General features: G+C 43.1%; 1 protein-coding gene across 9 annotated transcripts in view; it reads left to right on the plus strand.

Annotated features, from left to right (window-relative positions):
• Positions 1-21,913, plus strand: part of RGL1 (ral guanine nucleotide dissociation stimulator like 1) — a 249,113-nt gene that overhangs the window by 104,438 nt on the left and 122,762 nt on the right. For 5 of the 9 annotated variants that reach the window (XR_010412302.1, XM_064594220.1, XM_064594217.1 and 2 more), the window contains exons 1-2: positions 8,513-8,719; positions 9,763-9,873. The exons of 1 other annotated variant lie outside the window; for it this stretch is intronic. Coding sequence is in view for 7 of the 8 variants with exons in the window: in XM_064594220.1 (XP_064450290.1) it covers positions 8,693-8,719; positions 9,763-9,873 (138 nt within the window). In the remaining variant the exon portion in view is untranslated. Of the gene's footprint in view, positions 1-8,512; positions 8,720-9,762; positions 9,874-21,913 lie in introns of those variants that run through there. 3 more of the 9 variants (XM_045877303.3, XM_045877302.3, XM_045877305.3) reach the window with 2 other exon arrangements.

Consider the following 21,913-nt stretch of genomic DNA (forward strand, 5'->3'; position numbering starts at 1 on the left):
GTCCTTTATTATTTATTTCTCTTTATTTCCATGTCCCCTTGTCAATCCTAGTCTTAAAACCTTGCTTTCCCCTCTCATTTACTTGCAACATGCTGCCTGTCATTAAGTTGTGACATTTATTTTTCCAAAATGTCACCCCAATTCCTTTCTTTAGTTCAAAATTCTTGTCTCAGCCTAGGTGTTAATTGTTTGGCATGTATGTACTTTATTGTATTGTTTCCTGTCAGATCGCTCTGTCTCTATGCTGTCCCCCTCTGACCAACCTATGGACAAGTATTATAATCGTCTTGTTCACCGTCTGTTTTATCATTTCGATTTCCTTTTAAGAAAAATGTCAGAATCTCTGCCATCCAGCTATTTTATCTGACTATATGAGCCTCTTCTCCAACCAAATACCATCCTCTGACCTGCCATCTCTCCTGCTGAAAGTCTGTCTTTTCTTCCTCCGAGTCCATGTTTCTCTTTTTCCTCAAAAGTCATGGTCAACACAATCTCAATAAAGACTGTAATGACCTGCAAGTCCTTTAGGATTGTGTGCCTCCTGATGGAGGTGGTCATGTCCTCTCAGTGACACATTGCTCTGTTGGCCCTGTTGTCTTAATCTGGACTTGCTGATCTGTGGCTTTATGAAGTCGTTTTCCAGTTTCTCCCCTGATGTCCTTTCCTTGCTTTTAGAGTACAAACAACCTTAAGATAGAGACAACATCTAAGATTTATTTGTATCACTCAACAATTACAAAGCACTACTGAATTTACAGCATGACTTTATGTGTCTGTACCTATCAATCGATCATAGTTATTTATTGAGCATCTCCCATGTGCTACGCACTGTGGGAGGTGCTAGAGAACCATGAAGAGAAAAAAAATAAATTGCCTCTGCCCTCATAGAGTTTGGGGGAAACAGACATTTATCAAATAGTCATACAATGAAATGTAAAATTATGACTGTGGTGGAGTTACAAAGAGAAGATCATGGTGCCAGGAGAGCACAAATAGGGGGATTGAACCCATTTGGGAGAGAAGAGGGAGGAGTGTCCCAAGAAGGAGAATCGCAGGTGGAAAAGCTCTGCAGTGGACAGGGGCCAGATGTAGTGAAGACATTGCAAAAAGACCGGGGTTGCTGGAACTCAGAGAATGTATGTAGAATTGAGCGAAAGGAGCCTGGAGAGGTAGGCAGGGGCCAACCTGGGCAAGGCCCTGTGGGATATGAAAAGGATTTAGGTTTTTATCATTAGCAATGGTGAGCCATTGGAGGGATTTAAGAATAGGAGGGGATGCTATGGTCATTTGAAAATACCACTCTGGTCACTGTATGGAGGTGGAATGAGGTGGGCAAGAATACCAGGCACAGTATCTTTCTGTGCTTTGTAGCAACTCAGTAACTGTTGCTCATTGACTGAACAGTTTGTGGGGCTTACAGTTCTTTCTGGGTTCACTGCACCATGAATTTTTGGCTTCAAGCTGCAAAATCTTGAGTTACTTGATATATGTGTCTGAGTTTTAATATAGGCAGTCTCCCTTAACTTTTGCAAATTGTTGATCTGACCAAAACAACAACAGACAACATTCACTGAGAATTTACCTTGGTGCTGGATACTGTGCTAAAGGCTTGATGTGTATTATCTCATTTAATTCTCAGTGTGGGCCAGTGAGGAAGGTGTTTGTATTCCTATTTTGTGTGGGTTTAGGGATATGAAAGATCTTGCTTCAGAGAGGAGTGAGGGATCTAGGACTCACACCTAGGTATTTCTGACTGGAGCCATCACTCTTAGTCACGATGTTCTAGCACTTCTGGTTCATTTGAGCTTTCAGTACCACTTCAGTACCATTATAATAGAAAAAGGTTGTTCCTTTAGCCTAAAACAAGAGATGATTTGGCTAATTGCCCTCCTCCCAGCTCCACCCAGAATCTTGGTCAAAGCCCTTCATGGCATCAGGTCACCCATCCTCCACTTTGCAGAAGGTTTTATTATAAATCACACAGACCTGGCATCATGTCTGAGATGACTGTTGGATGTTTTGATCTTTTCAACCATCTGAATAAATCTCTGTCCTTTTTTCTTTTACAGAAATCTATAATTAGATGAGGTAATAATGCTTATTAGCCCAAGTTACAAATAGTATTCCAATAACTAACTTCTTCCTCAGGCAAGTATCATCAGCATCAATTCAGAGTAAATGCCAGCGATCGGTAAACTATTAGTTGAAAAATATTAGCCATCATGGCCAGAGGAGTCCTTTGCCTTTGGCCTACCATCTGTCCAGTGCTGTTTGTTTATGTTTCTACCGTCTTCATTTTCTACCCGCTGTGGCAGGCTCTTCTTTAGCTCTAATAGGTCCATCTAAAATTGGCTTGTAATTTGCTTGCCTAAATAAGAGAACCTAATAACAGAGCATTGAGAATTTTTAATTTGTGGTATCTATGATAATTAGTAAAAGCACTTTGGGCCCTCAGAAAATGGAAGCAAGTCATCTTTGACCAAGCACGACTGGTTCTTTACCCTTTGCAAAGCAAGGTTGAAAGTTCAAGCAAAGAGGAGGTGAATGGGGGCAATCCCAGTTAGCAGACCTGGGAGCAACCATAGTGGGATGCCCAGCTAATCGTGGGAGGCTGAATATGGAAAGTTCATTGAGGAACCACCCAGCCTGCAAGACTGAAGACTAGGAAGAAGTGTTTCATAGGGAGGTTGAAAGGATTCAGTCATTCGCAGTTTGACAATACATTGATATTGTTGGAGGAAAGGGGTTAAGAATTAGCAGATTTATTTGCTTACATCCTCCACCAAAAAGTTTTAGGGAATTACAAATTGCTGAAGATACAGTTTATAAATAAAATATTGCAAAAGGGCCATTGTTGATTTCACTCAAAGCGAGAAAGGTTTTCAAACTCATCTGTTTAGGTAAGGGCTATGGGCAAGTAGAGGCGATATGCACTTAGTGCTGCTAAGTGTGGAAGGAGAATCCTGACCTCTTGCTTTTTAGTTTTTTTCACATATTTGTTGTTGCTGTTATTCTTACTGCTCTCTTAGGACTGTTTTCCTCTGAAGTTTTGACTGGGCCTAAGACCTTACAGTCCAGCATTGAGTTTGAGGACAAAACCAAGGCCTTCCCGTATCTTACCATCTCACGCTAATGTTGCCATTTTCCAGACAAGTTTCTAAGTATTTATTTCCAAGTACAATGTCTGTTATACTTGCACTGTCCTTATTTTTCTGTCATGCAGAAATTATTTATTTATTAATAATTTATTATCCAAGTAAACAACCAAACATGCAAAGAACATGCTGGGAAAGAATGTGGGGGGTAGGGAGGGAAGGAGATACATTTTTATTCAAGACCTCTTATATTCCAAGAACTCGATTTGGTGCTTTATATAATAGTTTATTTAACACTCCTGATAAGCTTGAAGGGGAACAGATGAGGACACTCAGGCTGTGAGAAGTGAAGGTCAGTCCCTTGGTTGGAAAGCTTCTAGAACTGAGATTCAAACTCTGGCTTTCAGATGCCAGATGTCCCCTCACTCACCCGGCACATAATTACTCCATGTCATGCTGCCTACATAAATACACTCTATCATAGTTTTTGTATTTTTCACTTTTTCTTGCATCCGGAGAGGTAGAATAAAATCTAGGAAGAGAGGCCAGTGAATAGATAAATGAATGGAGGGAAGATATAAACTACATATTTCCACTTGTAGGTAGATTCTCTTAAAGAATCAGCTGCTTATGTCTGCTCTTAACCAGCTATCTCTTTATTGGCTCTGGTGAAACTGTAAAGTAAGAAAGTTTTTCCCTTCAATTTGGGGTTCTTCCATATATCTGTCCTCTTTCCTGTGAAATCCTAGGATCCTTGTATTGCTACCGACTTATCAGTGACCACCAAATATGGCAATATGAAACAATCCCTAGCAATATCCTATGTTTTAAGGATTGATCTTTGCTTCCCTCCCGACATCAAATTTTTAAGTGCGCAGCACATAATGTTAGCTATAAGCACAATGCTGTCCAGTAGTTCTCCAGAACTTTTTCATCTTGAATCACTGAAACTTTATACACACTGAACAGCAGCTCCCTATTTTGCCCTTCCCCCAGCCCCTGACAACCACCACTTTACATTCTTTCTTTCTTTCTTTTTTTTTAAGATTTTATTTATTTATTTGTCAGAGAGAGAGAGAGCGCGCACAAGCAGGGGGAACTGCAAGCAGAAGAAGAAGCAGGCTCCCCACTGCACAGGACTCTGGGATCATGACCTGAGCCGAAGGCGGACACTTAACCGACCACCCAGGCACCCCATGTACTTTCTGCTTCTATGAGTTGGACTACTTTAGATACCTCACATAAGTGAAGCAGTGTTTGTCCTTCTGTGACTGGCTTCTTTCACTTAGCATTATGCTCTCGAGGTCCATCCATATAGTAGGCATATTACAGGATTTCCTTCTTTTTTAAAGATGAATAAAATTCCGTAGTAGGTGTGTCCATATCACATTTCCTTTATTTTTTCATCCATTGATGGACAGTTAGGTTGCTTCCACATCTCGGCTATTATGAATAGTGCTGCAATTTGATCATGGAAATGCAAATACCTCTTTCAGATCTTTAGTTCAGTTGTTTTGGATGAATACGCAGAGGTGGGATTGCTGGATCATGAGGTAGTTCTATTTTTAGTTTATCAAGGAAACTCGGAACTCTTTTCCATAATGGCTGAGCCAATTTATATTCCTACCACCAGTATACAAGGTTTCCCTCCCCTCCACATCTTAGCTAACGTTTTTTTCTTTGTTTATTTGAATAATGGCCATCCTTACAGGTGTGAGGTGATATCTTATTGTGGTTTTGATTTCCAACTCCCTGATGATTAGGGATGCTTTAAGTTAAGCATCTTTTCATGTACCTGTTGGCCATTTGTATCTCTTCTTTGGAGAAATGTTTATTCATTCTGTGCCCCTTTTTAAATTGGGCTATTTTGTTTGTTTTGCATATCTTTTCTGTTGAGTTGTAGAAATTCCTTATATGTTATAGATATTAACTCCTTATCTGATATGTCGTTTGCAGGTATTTTCTCCCATTTGGTATGTTGCCTTTTAACTCTGTTGATTGTTTCCTTTGCTGTGTAGAAGCTTTTTAGCTTGATCTAGTCTTGCTCATCTGTTTTCGCTTGTGGTGTCATAGCCATGAACTCATTGCCATGACCAGTGTCATGAAGCTTTTCCCCTATGTATTCTAGGAATTTGGTGGATATCCAATTTTCCCAGTACCATTTGTTGAAGAGACTGTCCCTTTCCCATTGTGTGTTCTTGGCACCCTTGTCAAAGAGCAGTTGACTATATATGTTTGGGTTTATTTCTGGGTTATTAGGTTCCTTTGTTTTATTATTTGTCTGTCATTATGCCAGTTCCATGCTGTTTTAATTACTGTAGCTTAGTAATATGTTTTGAAATCAGAAACTGGGACACTTCCAACTTTGTTCTTTTTCAAGATTGCTTTGGCTTTTCAGTATCCTTTGTGGTTCCATATGAATTTTAGGATTTTTTTTCTATTTCTGTAAAAAATGCTATTGTGATTTTGTTAGGAATTGCATTGAATCTGTAGATTGCTTGGGGTAAGCATGGATATTTTAACAATATTAAGCCTTCAAATCCATGAACACCAGGTGTCTTTCCATTTACTTGTGTCCACAAGTAAATTGTTAGAACTAATAAGTGAATTTATTAAAGTTGCAGGATGCAAAATCAACATATAAAAATCAATTGCATTTCTACACACTAACAATGAACAATCCAAAAATGAAATTAAGAAATCAGTCCTATTTACAATAGCATCAAAAAGAATAAAAACTTAGGAATAACCTAAACCAAGGAGATGAAAGACTTGTACACTGAAAATTACAAAAATTGCTGATCTCCTTTTAACAAAACTTGACCTGTCCTCTTAGGACCATGCTAGGTCATGGGCAAGGTAATCTGGTAAATAAATTCAAACTTAATTATAAATGGCTTACTGGTTTATCCTTCCCACATATTGGCCAGGAGTATTTTAACCCAAAGGTATGTGTAATAAGGTAATACTGTCTGAGCTGCCTACAGGTGAAATATTTTTAAATGAATATTTTAAAAATTGTAAAATGCAATGCTTGATTGCACTACCTAGTATAACCAGACCTTTTTTTTTTTTTTTTTTTTTTTTGTGGCTCAGCACTGAACAAAATCACATGCACATTATCAGGTATAAATACAAACAGTTATTCTTGGAAAACCTCTCTGAAATTATAATGTAATTTAGTAAGAAGACATGATTTCAGATTTCCCCACATTGCATACATACACAACTTTTCAGTGAGTCTGGGAAAATACAGTTTGGGAGAAGTGCAATGATACGGGAATGGAACTTTTTTTGATCTCTTACCATGTGACAGTTTGCATACATTTTTCATTTAATCCTTCTTTAAACTTAATAGATAGATGTTTTTCCCATTTTACAGATGAGGAAACTAAGGCTCAGGGAGGTAGCACCCAAGTTCACTCTTTTTTTTTTTTTAAAGATTTATTTATTTGAGAGAGAGTGTGAGAGAGAGCAAGAGAGAGCGAGCAGGGGGTTGGGGAGAGGAGAGAGAGAATCCCAAGCAGACTCTGAGTTGAGCATGAGCCCGACGTGGGGCTCGATCCCAAGTCCCTGAGGCCACTACCAGAGTGGAAACCAAGAGTTAGAGGCCCAACCAACTGGGCTGCCCAGGCACCCCACCCCTAAGTTCACTCTTAATTTAAGTGTGGATTTGAAGCTGGATCCATTTGCCTTGAAACCTGTTTTCCCTTTATATGCCAGGTGGCCCGCCAGGGAATTGGTGGAGTAGAAAAGAGGGTGATGAGATCTGAAAGCTGAGCGGGGCCTTGTGAGTTATAAGCTGCTCTGTCCGGGAAGGCTTCCTGCGAGGGGCGGGGCTGAGAAACTGCTTGATACCCCTGAAGTGAAAAATTTTCAGTCGTCTCGAAATGGACAGCCCCAAATCGGGTTAAAGTAGTGGTGAAGTTAATCTTATGGGTTGCTTAACTGTCCTCAGGTGCATTTTGTGATCTTTGAGATCCCTGAATAGGTAGGTCCTCTAGGGGTGAGCCAGGGGACCTGGGGATGGCTTAAGGAGGAGGGGGGTATGGCCTCCACATGATTTTCCTCTAGACGCTGGGCACACTCTGTCCTGGTGATCACAGGAGGATCTAGTCTATGTGCTTTTACTTTTTTTAAGTTATAGAAACAACCACTTGGGTTTTATAAAAAGAGCATGCACTCTCTCCACAGTTACTGAGCTGAGTAGGTTCTGGTTATCTGAGAGAAACTTGGCTGAGTGACTTCAAGATGTTCTCAAGTGTCCAAAATCCTTTTGTTTCTCCTTGATGTGTCCTCGCTGTCATTTATTCTGCTCTCCTGGGAACATCAGTACACATGATTCTCCAGCTTTTCAGCTCATGATGTATTTATTACAGAACCAAATCCTAGCCTTACGCCTTAGCATGGCAATTAGTGAGAGGGCTTTAAAAACAAATTTAAAGGTGATTGAATCCAGTTAGGGGGAATAGTATTACAGACATGAACTCTAAGGTTTCTTGTAATTGGTGTGGCATTCTGTCATGTGCCAAAATTTGAATACATTATCATCTGGTATCGTGCTGTTGATTTATTAAAATTGGATCCAAAAGATGTTATAATCTTTTTGTCCTGGTAGCAGATCTTTCTGTTATGACAAACCTGCCTCCGGCAATCTCCTCATGAAGGGCTCCTTCCTTGCTGTTGTGATTCCGCTGTGTCCCTTCTGTAGGAAAGCTCAACCCATGGCTGTCTCACAAAGACTCAAAGAACCTCCCGGGCCACTGATGGCTCGCTTTCCACGCTGTCAGTCTCAGCAAAACCCTTTCCTGCTTCGTCTCCTTCCCACCCACAGTGGCCAGTTACTATGGATGAGCCTTATCATAATGGGTGGTGGAAGAAAGTCCAGAGCAATTTCCTGTTGGCAGCATGCTGATGCAGCACCCGGTACAGCCCCTGGGCATGGGTTTTGGAATATCCTCCGACCATTTCTTTTTTGTCCTAATGAAAAACTTCCTGGCTTGGAGTACTGCTCCTGTCTTCGGGGCAGCTCTGATTTAATCTAAATTCAGGAGGTAACAAAAGTTTTCCTGACCCTCTCCTCCCATCCTTTTGGCACTGCCCCCTCCCCCTTTATCTCTTAGCGAAGGAAGAGGACACACACTTGGATTCCCCCCCATCCCCCCGCCCCCACCCCCCGACCGCACCCGGTCCCTTTTTGGCAGTTTGGTGACCATCCAGGAAACCCGAGCACCTTGAAAGGGTTGTTTCCAGATCGCCTTCGGAGCTGCTGAAACTATTGCATGCTCACTTGATGCATGGGATTCCAGAAAGCGAGTGTGCTCGGAGCACAAACAGGAAAGCCTGACATCACGGAGCGGCGGAGCGGCGCGGGGAGGAGTCTGCGGCGCCCTCGCTCGCCGCGCTCCCTTTGTGGCCCGAGTCGCGCGCACCGGCGGCGGCGGCGGCAGGGGCAGCGCGCGGGTCTGTGCTCGCTCGGGGCGCGGCGGCTGCGCGGGCGGTGGGTTGGGGGCGCGGCGGCCGCGCCGGCCGACACTGCGTGGACCCCGGAGCAGGGCGCACCATGCCGCGGCCGCGGACCGGAGAGAAACCTGAGAATGAAATTGCTTTGGCAAGCTAAAATGGTAACGAGAGCTCTGCCTTCTCCCGAGGCTTCTCTGGTGGGGACTCTTCTCCCGCTTTCTCTGGGCGTGTTTTGGACTCACTCGGAGCGAACGCAGCCATCCGATCCCCTGCTCGGGAGCTGAGGCTTTCTCGCTCTGCTTTGTATGCCTTCCTCTCGGCGTGTCTTCTCCCTCTCATCGCACCTACTTTCTCGCCAGTAGCCTTTGGTGTGTCTGGGGCAGCTGTTTGTGGGGAAGGGAAAACTTGTCAGGACCGAGAACTGTTAGTCGGGGTGGCCCCGGGAGCGCCTCTGCGTCCCAGTGGCTCTTTAACAGAACTTCAGGTTTAGCTGGGGACGTGGAAATCCAGGGAGTCGCCGCACGCGTCTTACTTTAAGTTGCATGATGCTGTGTTGCTTTTTTTTGGTTTTAGTTTGGTTTGGTTTTTTTGCACTTGCCAGATTATTTTACGGAAATAACTTTCTACCCCCGACCGCGCTCACTCTTTGGGTCCCAACGCAGCAAGAGGAGAAAAAGACACGGGAAGCATTTCACTTCCAAAGGAGAGAGGACTCTTGGCATTTTAAACACTTGTTTGTGCCTGAGTTTAAAATGTAGTATGCTCAAATAACTGAGCCATTATGAAAGTAGTACCAATTTTTTCTACCAACGAATTATTTTTCCTTTCACTTATGGGGAGGGGAGTTAACCAGGACTAAATAAATCACAGTGTCTTAAGGGGAGGGGGAAGAAAAGACTTTAAAAGAACAACAACAAAAAAAGCAAAACAAAACCTAAGATATGTGAGTGAGTCTAGGAAAAAGAACTACATGGAAAAGTCCGGGGATCCTGATACCACAGGAAAGGACTGGGAGCCAAGAAAATTTCAGCATTCCCTCTATCGCAATGTGTCTTATATTGCTCTGATGGTAATATTTATTTTGAACAGCCCATCTTGTGCCCTGAGTGCTGGTGTAAGCAGTAAAGCAGCTGGGATAGATTGTGGTTAGCAGAGAGGAAAAAAAAATACTCTTTTTCTTTCTCTTTATCCCACCCCCTGGCAGAGCTCGATTCAGGACTGGGGTGAAGAGGTAGAGGAAGGCGCTGTGTACCATGTCACCCTCAAAAGAGTCCAGATTCAACAGGCTGCCAATAAAGGAGCAAGATGGCTAGGGGTGAGTAAAGCCGGAGAGACTGCGAACTTTGGAGTTGCAGTGTCTGTTGTTCTGTGAATATCATCATTATTTAGCAGAGGCAGGCTTTTCTTCTTCTTCTTCTTTCTTCTTCTTCTCCTTCTTCTTCTTCTTCTTCTTTCTTCTTCTTCTTCTTCTTCTTCTTCTTCTTCTTCTTCTTCTTCTTCTTCTTCTTCTTCTTCTTCTTCTCCTTCTCCTTCTTCTCCTTCTCCTTCTTCTCCTTCTTCTCCTTCTTCTTCTTCTCCTTCTTCTTCTTCTTCTTCTTCTTCTTCTTCTTCTTCTTCTTCTTCTTCTTCTTCTCTCCTTCTTCTTCTTCTCCTTCTTCTTCTTCTTCTTCTTCCTTCTTCTTCTTTGTCTTCTTCATCTTCTTCATCTTCTTCTTCGTCTTCTTCATCTTCTTCTCCTTCTCCTTTTCCTTCTCCTTCTTCTCTTTTGGCCTTAAAAAGGAAACTGCCAATGACCGAGTGTTTGCACTAGCTGTACAGGTCTGTTTCTGTACTTAATGTTTCCCAAAGCATCTTCCCTCGGTTTGTCAATAATTCAGAACCTCTTAGAAACATCTTGAGGTCTTTGGCAAATAGAGTGGGGGTGGCGTGGCAGAAAGTGACACGCAGTAACAGGATCAGAAAGCAGCACTCTGTTAGACAAGAGCCATAAGCAGTTTGGCTCAGATGGCACCCTTTTCTCTCCCTGTCCTCCCCCTACTGATGCTGACAGCCCCTCTCCTCCTGTACCTTCACCAAGTACCCAGAATGCTCAGGGGACAGACCATTCCGGATCTGCCTATCTTCCTACTGGGGGGAGGTGGTGGCAGATTTCCCACTGTTACCTCCTCTTTGCAGCCCGTGAGGAGACAAATGCATGTGTCGTGCCCATGATTTCATGTGTAGTGGGCACAGAGTGCTGGGTCTTTGGGGAAACACTGCTTCCATAAGCAAGACTTTTTCCACCAAGGTTCTGAAATCTTGGTTGGGATCATGTGAGTTATCTGTTACCACCTACTGGCTCCTTCAACACATCCCAGGGAGAAATGGAAAGCTTAGTGACAGGATCACTCCTCGGGCAGATACCAGCCTGTGGAAGAACAAAGGAATTCTCGATCTGGAGATAGAAGTAATCCTCAGAGCAGTGAGAGGTGACCCAGAAAGCCTTGAGAAAGAAGATCAGGGTGGGCTGAAGAGAGGGGATGGAGTGTGCTTTCACCTGGCCTCATTCGAGCCACACTCAGGCTTCACAGGGGATGGACTGGAGGGCAATGAAGATTATGCACTTGCATTCAATCTTCACTGGCTTTGCGTCTCACAGAATTCAGTGCTTGAGCAGCATTCAAAGGGAGGGTGTGAAGGCGGACAGGAAACAAAACTGCCCAGGGCCTCACAGGGAGGCTAGAGGCAACGTGTAACTTGTAAGTCCCCTGAGTTTCAGGCAGGATGGGCCACAGCAGGGATCTTCTCCGCTGTGGGTTCGCTGGTCTGCTGACACAGGCCTTCACTGCTCTGGGTTCCCAGCTGCCTCAACTCAGGCCTTTCCTGCTCTGTACTTTGGGCCGAGGTACCACCCAGTAGGGCAGTCACCTGTTAGTGACATCTGCGGGTGTGGCCTGGAAAAGTAGGAATCTTTTTTGAAAACCGGAGGCCTTCACTTATCAAGCAGTTACCTTACTCAGAGTATGACTTTCAAATGCATTAGGTGCATCCTCAGCAGACCTGATAGGGAAGGAAGGAAGGCAGAACTAGAGTTCTGATGAGTCATCTCTTTGTTTTGGGTGGTTGTATATACGCATTTTATTTAAATGTGGTATTGATGTGGTTTGGCCTGTCTTGGTGTTTCACAATGATTTACAAGTTCTGAACCAGCTGCCTTGGAAAGGGTCATTGTATTTCCTGATGCTGGGTTGTTCCTCTCTTTCTGAGGAGACTGATGTTGCTTGGGTGACAGTTTTAGTTTTCAGCCAACACAGCAGCCATGAGTGAAGAAGTTATGGGGAAATGGAGGGGTTAACTCTGTAGGCCCCAAACCCACAGAGTGTGGTTCATTGAGATGTTCACAGTTATTTCATGATTCTCACTGACCGTTCTGTTCACTGGACTCTGCTTCTCTTCTCTCCCCCACTCAGCATTCTCAGATTTTTACAGTTAACAGTTGGTTCACCCTGGATTTAGCAGTAGTACTGAGATATTGAGAGGGAGGACAACGTGAAAAGATTTCCTCTGGTTGGTAGAAGAATCTGTCCCTTACCTTCCAGTGCATTTGTGTGACTTGTGGCTACCACGCCAGCCCTCAACAGCATGTTCTTAAGAACTTCCCAGCTCTGATCCCACTTGTTTTCTTATCTTAGGTGTCCTGTTGGGAAGCTCTGTTTTTTTGTCCTTGGAAATTCCAGACTTAATTAAATGTGACTCAAGCAATTGAGCCATAGTAATTACAAAACCCTTCTTTTTAGGACTGAGTGGCTTCTCCATATTTGTTTTCCTATGTTCCAGTAGCCCTTTCAAAATTCTCCAAAGCAACCAGTTTTAGAGTGAACTAGAGATTGAGGTGAGGTGAGGGTATTACTGAAATATGTCAATAATCTTATGAGGAAGGTGGTGTTGTGATTATTATTTTTCCCCCCCACATAAAGAAATTAATGCCTAAAGAGGTTAAATTGCTTGCCAGGATCATACACCTCGGAAGTGGTAGAGGTTGGATTCGAACCCAGTTGGTTAGTTCCTTGTAGTCAGGAACTGCCTGGAACCTTCTGGCTGTTTCCCATGAGAGTGGAAGAGAACATTGGCTCAGAAGACCAAAGGTGCATATGGCATACTTTTTGCCTGGATGTGACGTCTGGTGCAGGACTTGAGTGATGGGACTTTCTCTTCTTGACGCTCTGAATGATAGTTTGAACCACAAGTTGAGACATTTGTTGTGAAGATATGTATCTTAGTGAGAAACTCTTGGATGTGTAAAGTGTGGAGCACCAAAGAGATGTATGAGGTTCTGTAGCGCATGAGGGTGGGCGTAGGTCTTGTTACATATCTATAAGGCTTTTTCAAAATGCCTTAAAGACTGAGCACAAGTTTTGAATTTTCTGCTACTCGGATCTCAAAACATAATTAAGATTCAGTTCGGAAAGGATAGCAAAAATAATTACACATCCTTAGACGGGAAGTATCATACAATCCAAAACATTTAGAACATTCTTTTTTTTTTATTTGTTTGTTCAATTTTGTGCATCATTGATCTTTTGAAGTAAAACCCTCCGCCTTTGGTTGTAAAATATACAACTGAGTATGGCCCAGGCTGCATTTACTTCTCTCTGCAGCTGCGGTTTTGCCTGTTACCAGTGAGGTTATGTTGGACAACTTCGAAAAGCCAAGTATTATTGAAATGCTGACCCGATTCTCCCTCTACAATAACTTCGTACACTGGGATAATTTTTCCTAGCTATAGCCCTTAAGGAGAGATAGCTGTAATTATGTCGTAGGATCATAAAGTCTCCGGATTGGAAGGGACATGAGCAAGTAATTCCATCCAACCATTCAATCAGCTTGTAGAATGTCCAGTGATTTCTGGAAGAGCAAATGGTCAAAACTTGTTATTTTTCTTTGGTCTCAGTGTTGTGGTTTTATATTGACAGTGATATGTAGAAATGATTTAAGAAAACATCCGTATTCTCTGGACACAGGAAATGTACCATTTTCGGAAGAATACTCAAAGGGACAGAGGATGAGGATCCAACTGTTAGGGAAGGGGCTCTGGTATCCGGAGCCCATTCTGCTGTCTTTAGAATATAACAGATGCTGGGTACAGAGAAATGCGTCTAACCTAAGATAAGTTCAAAGTGGGGATATTTGTTTCTCAAGCAGGATTGGTGGCGCTAGGGGACCTCAGCAAGGTTTGTGGGGAGTGGTATGGTCAGTGGGTGGTCACATGGCTTTTCTCCGTTTTATGGTTCTGTGGTTATGTGGTTCTTGAGGTGGGGCCCCAGTTCCTCCCTTCCCTGTGTCCTTTATCTATCACCCTGTCTACCACATAGGCCCTTGTTGGGTTGAGTTGAAATGCTTGATTGTTGGGAGGCTGGTAAAGACAGTGAACTAGGACAGGAGAAAGCAGAATATATTTAGAAATAAAGGGAACTGGAAACCTGTTATAGAACCTAGTGTTTGGAATGAATTGTGGCCAGTCCATGAGTCGTCTGGGTGCAGCAGCAAGATGACCACTTGTCACATCTGGATCAAGAAGTTGACTCTCACTGGGATAAACTATTTGGACTGACTCTATCTGGTGTTTTGGTGGTGTTGCTATCATATTACCTTCAAATAGCCTACGGTTCCTCAAGTTTTCAGCTAACTTCACTTACGGGAAGGTTCTCTGATCTCCCAAGTCTGGAGGAGATGCCCTTTCTGCAGGTTCCAGAAGCATTCTCTATTTCTCTGTCATGTATTTAGCTCACTCTGTTGTAATTGTCTGGTTATTTGCTTCTATCCCTCACTAGACTGTAAACTTGGTGAAGTGGGAACCGTGGCCATCTAGTTGGCAGAAACTCAGTATTTGTTGAATGAATAGACCGAACTTCTTCCCTTTTTGGGACACTAATATTGTCTTGATACATATGAATGTGTGGTTGCTCCTCATTTAAAACACAATCAGCATGAAGATGTTAGCTTACAAAGAAGAGGAGGGGTGTGTGGGAGCGAGAAAAATCAATTAGGTAATGATTATAGCTATCTTACATTCTTTCCGGAACAAAGCAGGGCACAAACAAAGGTAGTGATTATTCATTTTAAGGAAAAAATTCACAGTAGTGAATTAACTATACACTTTCCCCAGTACCTTTTAAAAGCAAGAGACCCCGTTGTACTTGTCTTACTGCTGAATATTGAAGAAAGAAAGGCAATGCATGAGTTAAAAAGTGTTGGCAAGCATTACAACTATGTGTGGTTGGAAAGCTCAGGAGCGGGATTTTAGAATTGTAAGGAGCTAAGCCCTAGAGGAGCCCTAAGTTTACAGTTGGTCATCCTTGTTTTCATCTAGGAAAACAGGCCCTTCCTTGGGTTGCATTATTCCTGTCTATCAGAGTGTTGAATTTAGGCTTTAGAAAGTAAATTTCAAAATTTAGCAGCCATCTGTAGCCGAATCAACTGATCTTTTTCCTTTTGACCTTGGGAACATGTTTCTGAAATAATCCACTAATATGGTAACCTGCACCGATCAAGAAAACGTTGTCAATTTCAAGTGCCCGAGATATCATTATGATGTTGGATCCTTTCATTGTTTTTAAAATCTGTTGGGATCTGGGTGAGGGGTGTTCAGCCTGCAATTAAGAATATCCAGTTCAGTTCAGCAATTCAAGGGACTACTCAGCTGAGTTCCAAATACACGTCTACCCCTGTCAAATACATAATAATACAAATGTAAGAGGTACATTAACTCCTTATACTTAAAGTATACATTCTGTTAGGTCAGTCTTATAAACATATTTTGTTCTTATTTCTGTATAATTATAAAGAGAAAGTTTCTTGAAGTCTTCAATTTAGAAAAAGAAAAGGAGAGCAATATGGTAAATACTGTGCTTTTCTCCTTGAGTGCCTTGCTGGAATTTGTCATTGCCCTGTCCTACTTATTTCAGTTTCCTTTGTCCATGGTATATGTTCCTTTTACACATCCCCCTCCTAAATAATCAGAATCTTACAGTGACTGTCTTACACATTTTATGTTAAAATATACAATAGTAAGCTAAAATTAGTAAGACATTAAAATTTCTACCATGGTATACCATGATATCATATCTCATGATATGAAAAAAAAAAAGATTTCTGTAAACAGAGCAAGGCAAGTTTTGGTTAAATGGGGGGAAGATACCAAATGTTGCTTCATTCCACTGGAAAAGCTCAGCTAGCTCATGTCTGAGTTGCTGATGGGTGTGGCTATCTCCAGAGTGATTTGGAGTCTGGAGTTTTTGGCAGTTTCTGGGCCCTTTGCTAGTAAACACATCCAGTATGAACTTCCTCACTGCTGTTGCTCATCTATTTGTATGATTCTGTCATCTGTGTTTGAGTCAGCTAACCTTGCCTTCGATAGTATTCCTTTATTCATCAAAAACCTACATTATGCCAAGTACCATGTTAAGTCTTGGGAATCCAAACTAAAACAAAACACAACTCATTCTGAAGGAACTTCCAGGGAGTAGGGGAGACAGAAACGTAAACTGATTACAGCATATTGAGGTAAGTATGATCAGTGCCACGCGAGAAATCTGTGTGCTAGGGGAACCCCGGAGGAGGGCACGAAAATCAGATGGGAGGTGGGGAGTGGGCACTCCAGGAAGGCTGCATGGAAGAGAGGGCTCTTTAGTAAAGAGCTGGAGTTAAAAGAAGTGTGGGCATTGGAGGCAGGCATTCCAGTCAGCACAGGGTGGGGGGAAGCATGGAGGCCGGAGGTGAGAGCACTGTGTGGGGCTCAGTGTGGGGAAGAGGGAAGGACACCTGGTGGGAAGGTGACAGGAAAGGAGGCTAGCGAGAAAGGCTCAGTCATGTCCCTGGGAGTCTTTCATCTGTGTTTGAGTCAGCTAGCTCATGCCTGGGTTGCTGATGGATGTGGCTATCTCCAGAGTTGAGCTCCATCCTGGGCTAAGCTATGGGGTTCACTCCATCCTGAATGCTAGTTAGTCACGGAAGGGCTTTAAGCAGAGTGGCATGGCCAGATCTGCATTTTAACAAGATGACTGACACCTGAGGGCTGGACGCACTCTGAGGGATAGCCAGACTGGGACATGGGAGGGGGAGGAGGCGAATGTGGAGGTGAAGTGAGGAAAGGGACAAGGACCTGAATGGCAGCAGAACAGAGGGTGGGAGTGGGGGATGGGAGACCTGACAGGCAAGGCTCTCAGGCACCCTGGCTTCAAAGAGCTTGTCAAAAACTGGGCTTTCTGGGATCCCCGTCACCCTCTGTTCACTGGGTGAGATGTCCTGGGGACTTCCGGTCAGGCTTCCTCTGTGTGTATGCTAGCAGATGCCTTCTTTCCTGTCAGAAGGCCCTGCAGAATAACCAGACCCAGGCGTGCCTGACAGGTCATGTCCAGAGACAAGATCTTGGGCTCACAGTGAGCAAGGCAGCAAGCCGTGCGTGGTTCTCAGAGTCCAGAGAACTTTGAAGAGCTGGTGGTTTCCTCCTTTCTCTCTCTCTCTCTCTTTCTTTCTGAGTCTTCTGTTTCCCTACAAACTAAACAAATTAAATCTGTAGGCCACAGAGAGAGAGAGAGAGTAAATATGGGACCCACAGGACTATGATTATAGAGCTGTATTTTAGACAACAGCAGTTAAACTTATAATTGTCATGTTAGAGACACAAGAAATTTTATGGTTGGTCTTGGCCTTTTTCCTCTCCCTCTTCGCTGACTTTAACCCCTCTCTGACACTGTTTGTTCTGGTTCCCTGCATTACCGCTCTTGGAGGCTTAGTCTGATTGCAAATTCCACTCATGTACAAGAAAAAAATCTCTCTTTCTCTCTTATACACACACACACACACACACAGTCTACATTAAGATGTCTTTTCACATTTAACTTTTTAGGATTTCCCACATTTTGGAATGTCACTCCTTGGCCTCTTCTGTATAATTATTCAAAGCCTGCCTTTGTCATGTTTTGCTTGTTTTCCCTTAATTGTGTCATTTTTGTGATTATCTTGCACTGTCTAGGAACTGCCTTCAGTTTAAAAAAAGAGTAAAGACAGAGAGAAGGAGGAAGGAATAAAGGTAGGGCAAGCTTCCAACATGAGGTTGAAGCCTCCGCCTTGGAGGAAGCTCAGTCAGTCTTGTAAAGAGAGAGTCACGTCATCTCTTGCTGATCCTTTCGGCTTAACCGTTGGAGAAATACCTGTGCCTTTCCATGGATGTGGCTGCGTACGTATTGTGTTCTGATGGCTGGGGTTCCTGCCTCACTTGGTTCCACCAGGCCGTGTTCTCCTTTATGGCCTGCAGTATGTGACTTCTAAGGCTAATAACAGTGGTAGTTGGGGGTGAGATCGTGTGTTGTCAGTGGTTCTGTATATTTTTCCATCCTCACAGACTCATTACCCTACATTTTCTCCCATTTAATTGCCCGTGCCATCTGTAGGCCGTTCATTTGAATTCGTTTCCACGCAGTTAATCTTGTCCCATGTAAACTTTCCCAGACGTTTTTCTGTTTGTTTGCTCCTTTCAGCAAAGAATTGAGCAATTCAACTTTTTCCTTTATTTTGTTTCCTGCTGATTTAAATATCCATTCTCCTCTCTTATAAAAGTGAAGCCACGGTTGAGTCCTTCCAGTTTCATAATTATAGAGAAAACTGTGGAAAAGCAAAAGCAAGCCTTTTCTGCTTTGGTAAGTAGCATCAACTGAGGCTCTTTGCAACCCTCTTGCTAGCACTTTTCCCTGGTTATGTGCCCTTCTCGTGCACATAACTTCTGTTGCTGCTGGTGATGAGGCTAGAATAATGGGGACAGTTTTTATCTAACAGAAGAACATTTAATGGATATAAGTAAAAATAATCAAAACTGGATTAGATATTGGTTTAAAATGCTTTACAGTCATGATTTTTCCAGTTAAAATTGCGACACTTGAAATTATTTATTGAGATAACGGACACTCCTGAATAGAAAATTCAGGAAATCAGAAGCATTTTGTTAGTTTGTGGAGCACATGGAAAACATTTGCCATCTTCTGTCCCCATGTTGCTTCCTCCCAGCGGCACAGCACGATGAGAATATCTATTTTAAAAATGACTTACCCAAGTATGAACAAGGCCCGGAGCCATCAAGGCCCCGCTGTGGGGCTAGCACCTGGTTCTTTCTCCTCAGTTGGAGCCTTGGCAGGACCTGGCACCTTCTGGTCGCTCTTCCTTCTCACGGGTGTTTTCAGCAGAAGCTCGGGTTGAAGGAGGTCGTAGGGCACTGCTGAAGAGCCACTAGTCAGTCATATTGTAAAAACTTTGCATGGGTAACAGACGGTCACTATGCTTTTTGTGGTGAGCATTTTCGAAATGTACAGAATTGTTGAATCACGGTGTTGTACACCTGAAGCTGACGCAGTATTGTATGTCAACTGTACTTCGGTTAACAACAGAAAAAGAGAGCGCCCAGGCTCTGGAGCCAGGCCGACCTGAATTCAGAACTCGTCTGTGCCACGTGTGAGCGGTGTGGCTTGAGCTGTGACGTGACGATCCTTGCACTTGTAGAGAGGACACCAGCAGTCCCTTCTGACAGAAGGACTGTGAGGAGTGACTGAGTCATGTATATAAGGCGCTTGGCACAGTGCCTAGGTTATGGGACGCCCTCTGAGGGTGGGGCTCTCATCGGGACCCCACTGTTGGGGCCCTCTTTTGAACCCTGCCGTGGAAACTTGTAGAAGCGTGGGTGCCTTTCCTACCCGAGTCCCCCGAAGCCTGGGGCTGTATATAAACCAGATTGTATAAGAAGCAGCATTAGCAAGGCTTTAAGGCATGTTCCTGACATCACTTTCTCCTTTTGCACATCTGGGAGGAAGGACCACGGCGGTGTTTGGTAATCCTTGTTTATTAGAAGCAATATCTATTGTGTTTTCTCCGTCTGGCTGCCTGTACAGCGAAGGGCAATTATCACTTGGGCTCTAATATTTTGCATTTTAAATTCCTCCAGTTTTCCCAAAAGTTAATTGGTTGGTGTGCTTATTTTAATGCCTTAAAAATATTTTACTACTTAAAAATTATATTTGCTATTTCTGACTGAAAAAAACAGGAGGGTAGGAAACCACTTTTCTACATTGGTAAGCATTATGCTGATCATTCTTTGTTGGACATAACTTAGGATGTTAGCAAACTGTGCTTGCCCCATGAATTTCAAGTTCTGGATTCAACTTCAGAAGTTCAAATAAAGGTAAAAATTTCCCACTGTACTGCACGTCGATTAGCTAATGTAGTACTTGAGCCCCAAACTAGGAATGAGCTGAATTGCTCCTGAGGTTGTGACTTTCAGAGTGTCTCGTGGCTTTTTAAATCTTCACTTCCCTTACCTGTGACGTGGTGCAAATACCTGCTTTTCCTTCTGCCTGTAGGTTTTGTCAGGATCATCTGAGTTAATGTATAAAAGTACTTTTTAATATGTAAATAATTATACAAATATAAGGGTAGTCTTCTTGTTGTTATTTAACCTAAAGTCATTTTTTTTTCTCTCTCTCTTTCCTCACTGCCTAAGTGCTCGATGGGCATATGGTCTGTTCATTAGTCCTCCTTTTCTTCCCTCATCCCAGAGAGAATCCTTTCTATATTTTTTTCTCCCCACTTGCTGTTTACTTAATGATATCTTCATGTTCAGCAAGGAGTAGTGTTTCCTCTGCTACCGCCATTGATATTCCTGGATTTGTAGGTGCATTGAAAACGTAGACAGGGCTTCTCGCTATAGTTTGGATGTGGGGACATAAATACCCCATATTCACAGGAGTCTAAAGACAAATGCAGTGAATATTTTACATATGAAAATGAAAACTTCCTTCTTTCTCTTTCTTTCCTTATTCTCTCCAGTATCTTTTTTTTTTTTTTTTTTAGATAATGGCTGTTAGTTTTCTTTGATTCTCCCTTTCTTTCTGGTACTTTTAATTTGGTGCAGAGCAGGGTGGTAAAGTTAATGCACCAAGGAATGGAAAATGCTTCCAGCCTTCCAGAGCTGCTGGAAAATCAAAGCTTGGTTTGAGGCCAAATCCTGATGTGGGACTTGAACTCATGACCTAATGCCAGAGGCAAGAATGTTACCAGCCGACCCACACTGACCCTCATAAGATTAGGCATTTAAAATACTTCCTCTGAGTAGTCCTATTGTTACTTTCTGTTTTTCTCCTCTTTCAGCCTTTTCCTACAACGTTCCTGGCTTCCCTGTTAGGAATACAATTTTAGTTTTCAGATCTTTTTTTCTCACTTCCTTTCCATTTGCTTGTTACGGTTACTTCCTTCTTGCTTTCCATGTCTCCTGGGTGAGTTCCTTTTTTGTTGTTGTTCCTGTTCCTTCCTGTACTTCTTCTGAATTAAAAATAGTCTCCAGGGTCTCTGGCTGCTTGCACATGAAGCTGACCTTCCTTCTATTCATATAGGGTTCCCCTTGAGCATCTGAAGATCCTTTCCTCCTCTCTCAAGATACTCAAACCCCTGCACCCATTCCCTGTTATTAGCACCCATTCTCAGCTGACTTATGGACTAACTGACCCTTGTACTCAGAGCTCTAAATGAAAATTAAATCTCTTGTACAAAGATGCTGAGCAAGTGCTTTGTTCACGTTAAGTGTCACTGACAAACACTGACTTCTCCCCACATCTGCTGACTCTGTGTATGGTGCTGAAGGAGAAGGAACTCTTGGGCACTGACTTCGAGGTGCAAGTTTAATATTCATCTACGTGCAAAGCAGTGGCTCCGCGATCAGGGGAACCCCAGGAAGCAGCGTTCTTCCAACTCGCTGGTGTGGGCATCCCAGAGGGATCGGCGGTCATTGCGCTCCCACAGAAGCGTTTCTCAGGGAGTTAAAGTTGATGAAAATGTTTCTTTGTGAACATTCTTTGGTTAGAGTTGGAGGATTATGATATTCTTTACACAAATGACTTTCTACCCAGTGTTGACCTAGACCGTCCACAGATGAGGGTCTGCTTGAGGGTTTATCCCGTATACAACTTTAGATGGCTGGGCCAAAAGGTGCAGGTGGACAGCAGCTCTGATAGCAGCCCCCAGTCCTAACCTGAACTCCCTGTTTCGCTGAGCGTTCCAGCAACAGGGCTGATGAAGGGTTAAAAGATTTCCTTCCACTTGTCGCCCCAGCTCCCTATGTGGATATATCTCCAAGAAAAGAACTAGCTGTATCCCTCCTGGAGAATCCAGACTTGTAGATTTCATTATCCCTAGTGACGTCCATGTTTCTGAGCAGCTCTGTCACCCTCCTGTCACTGCTTCTGCCGCTGAATCAGCCTGTAGTGCTTTTCTGCTCCCTGATTGACTGACTGATGAACTCCCACTTACCTTTCAAGTCCCAGCTCAAATGTCATCTT

Source organism: Mirounga angustirostris, unplaced genomic scaffold, assembly GCF_029215605.1.
Source record: "Mirounga angustirostris isolate CCGP_5_RB_7025 unplaced genomic scaffold, mMirAng1.0.hap1 SCAF_6, whole genome shotgun sequence".
NCBI lineage: Eukaryota > Metazoa > Chordata > Mammalia > Carnivora > Phocidae > Mirounga > Mirounga angustirostris.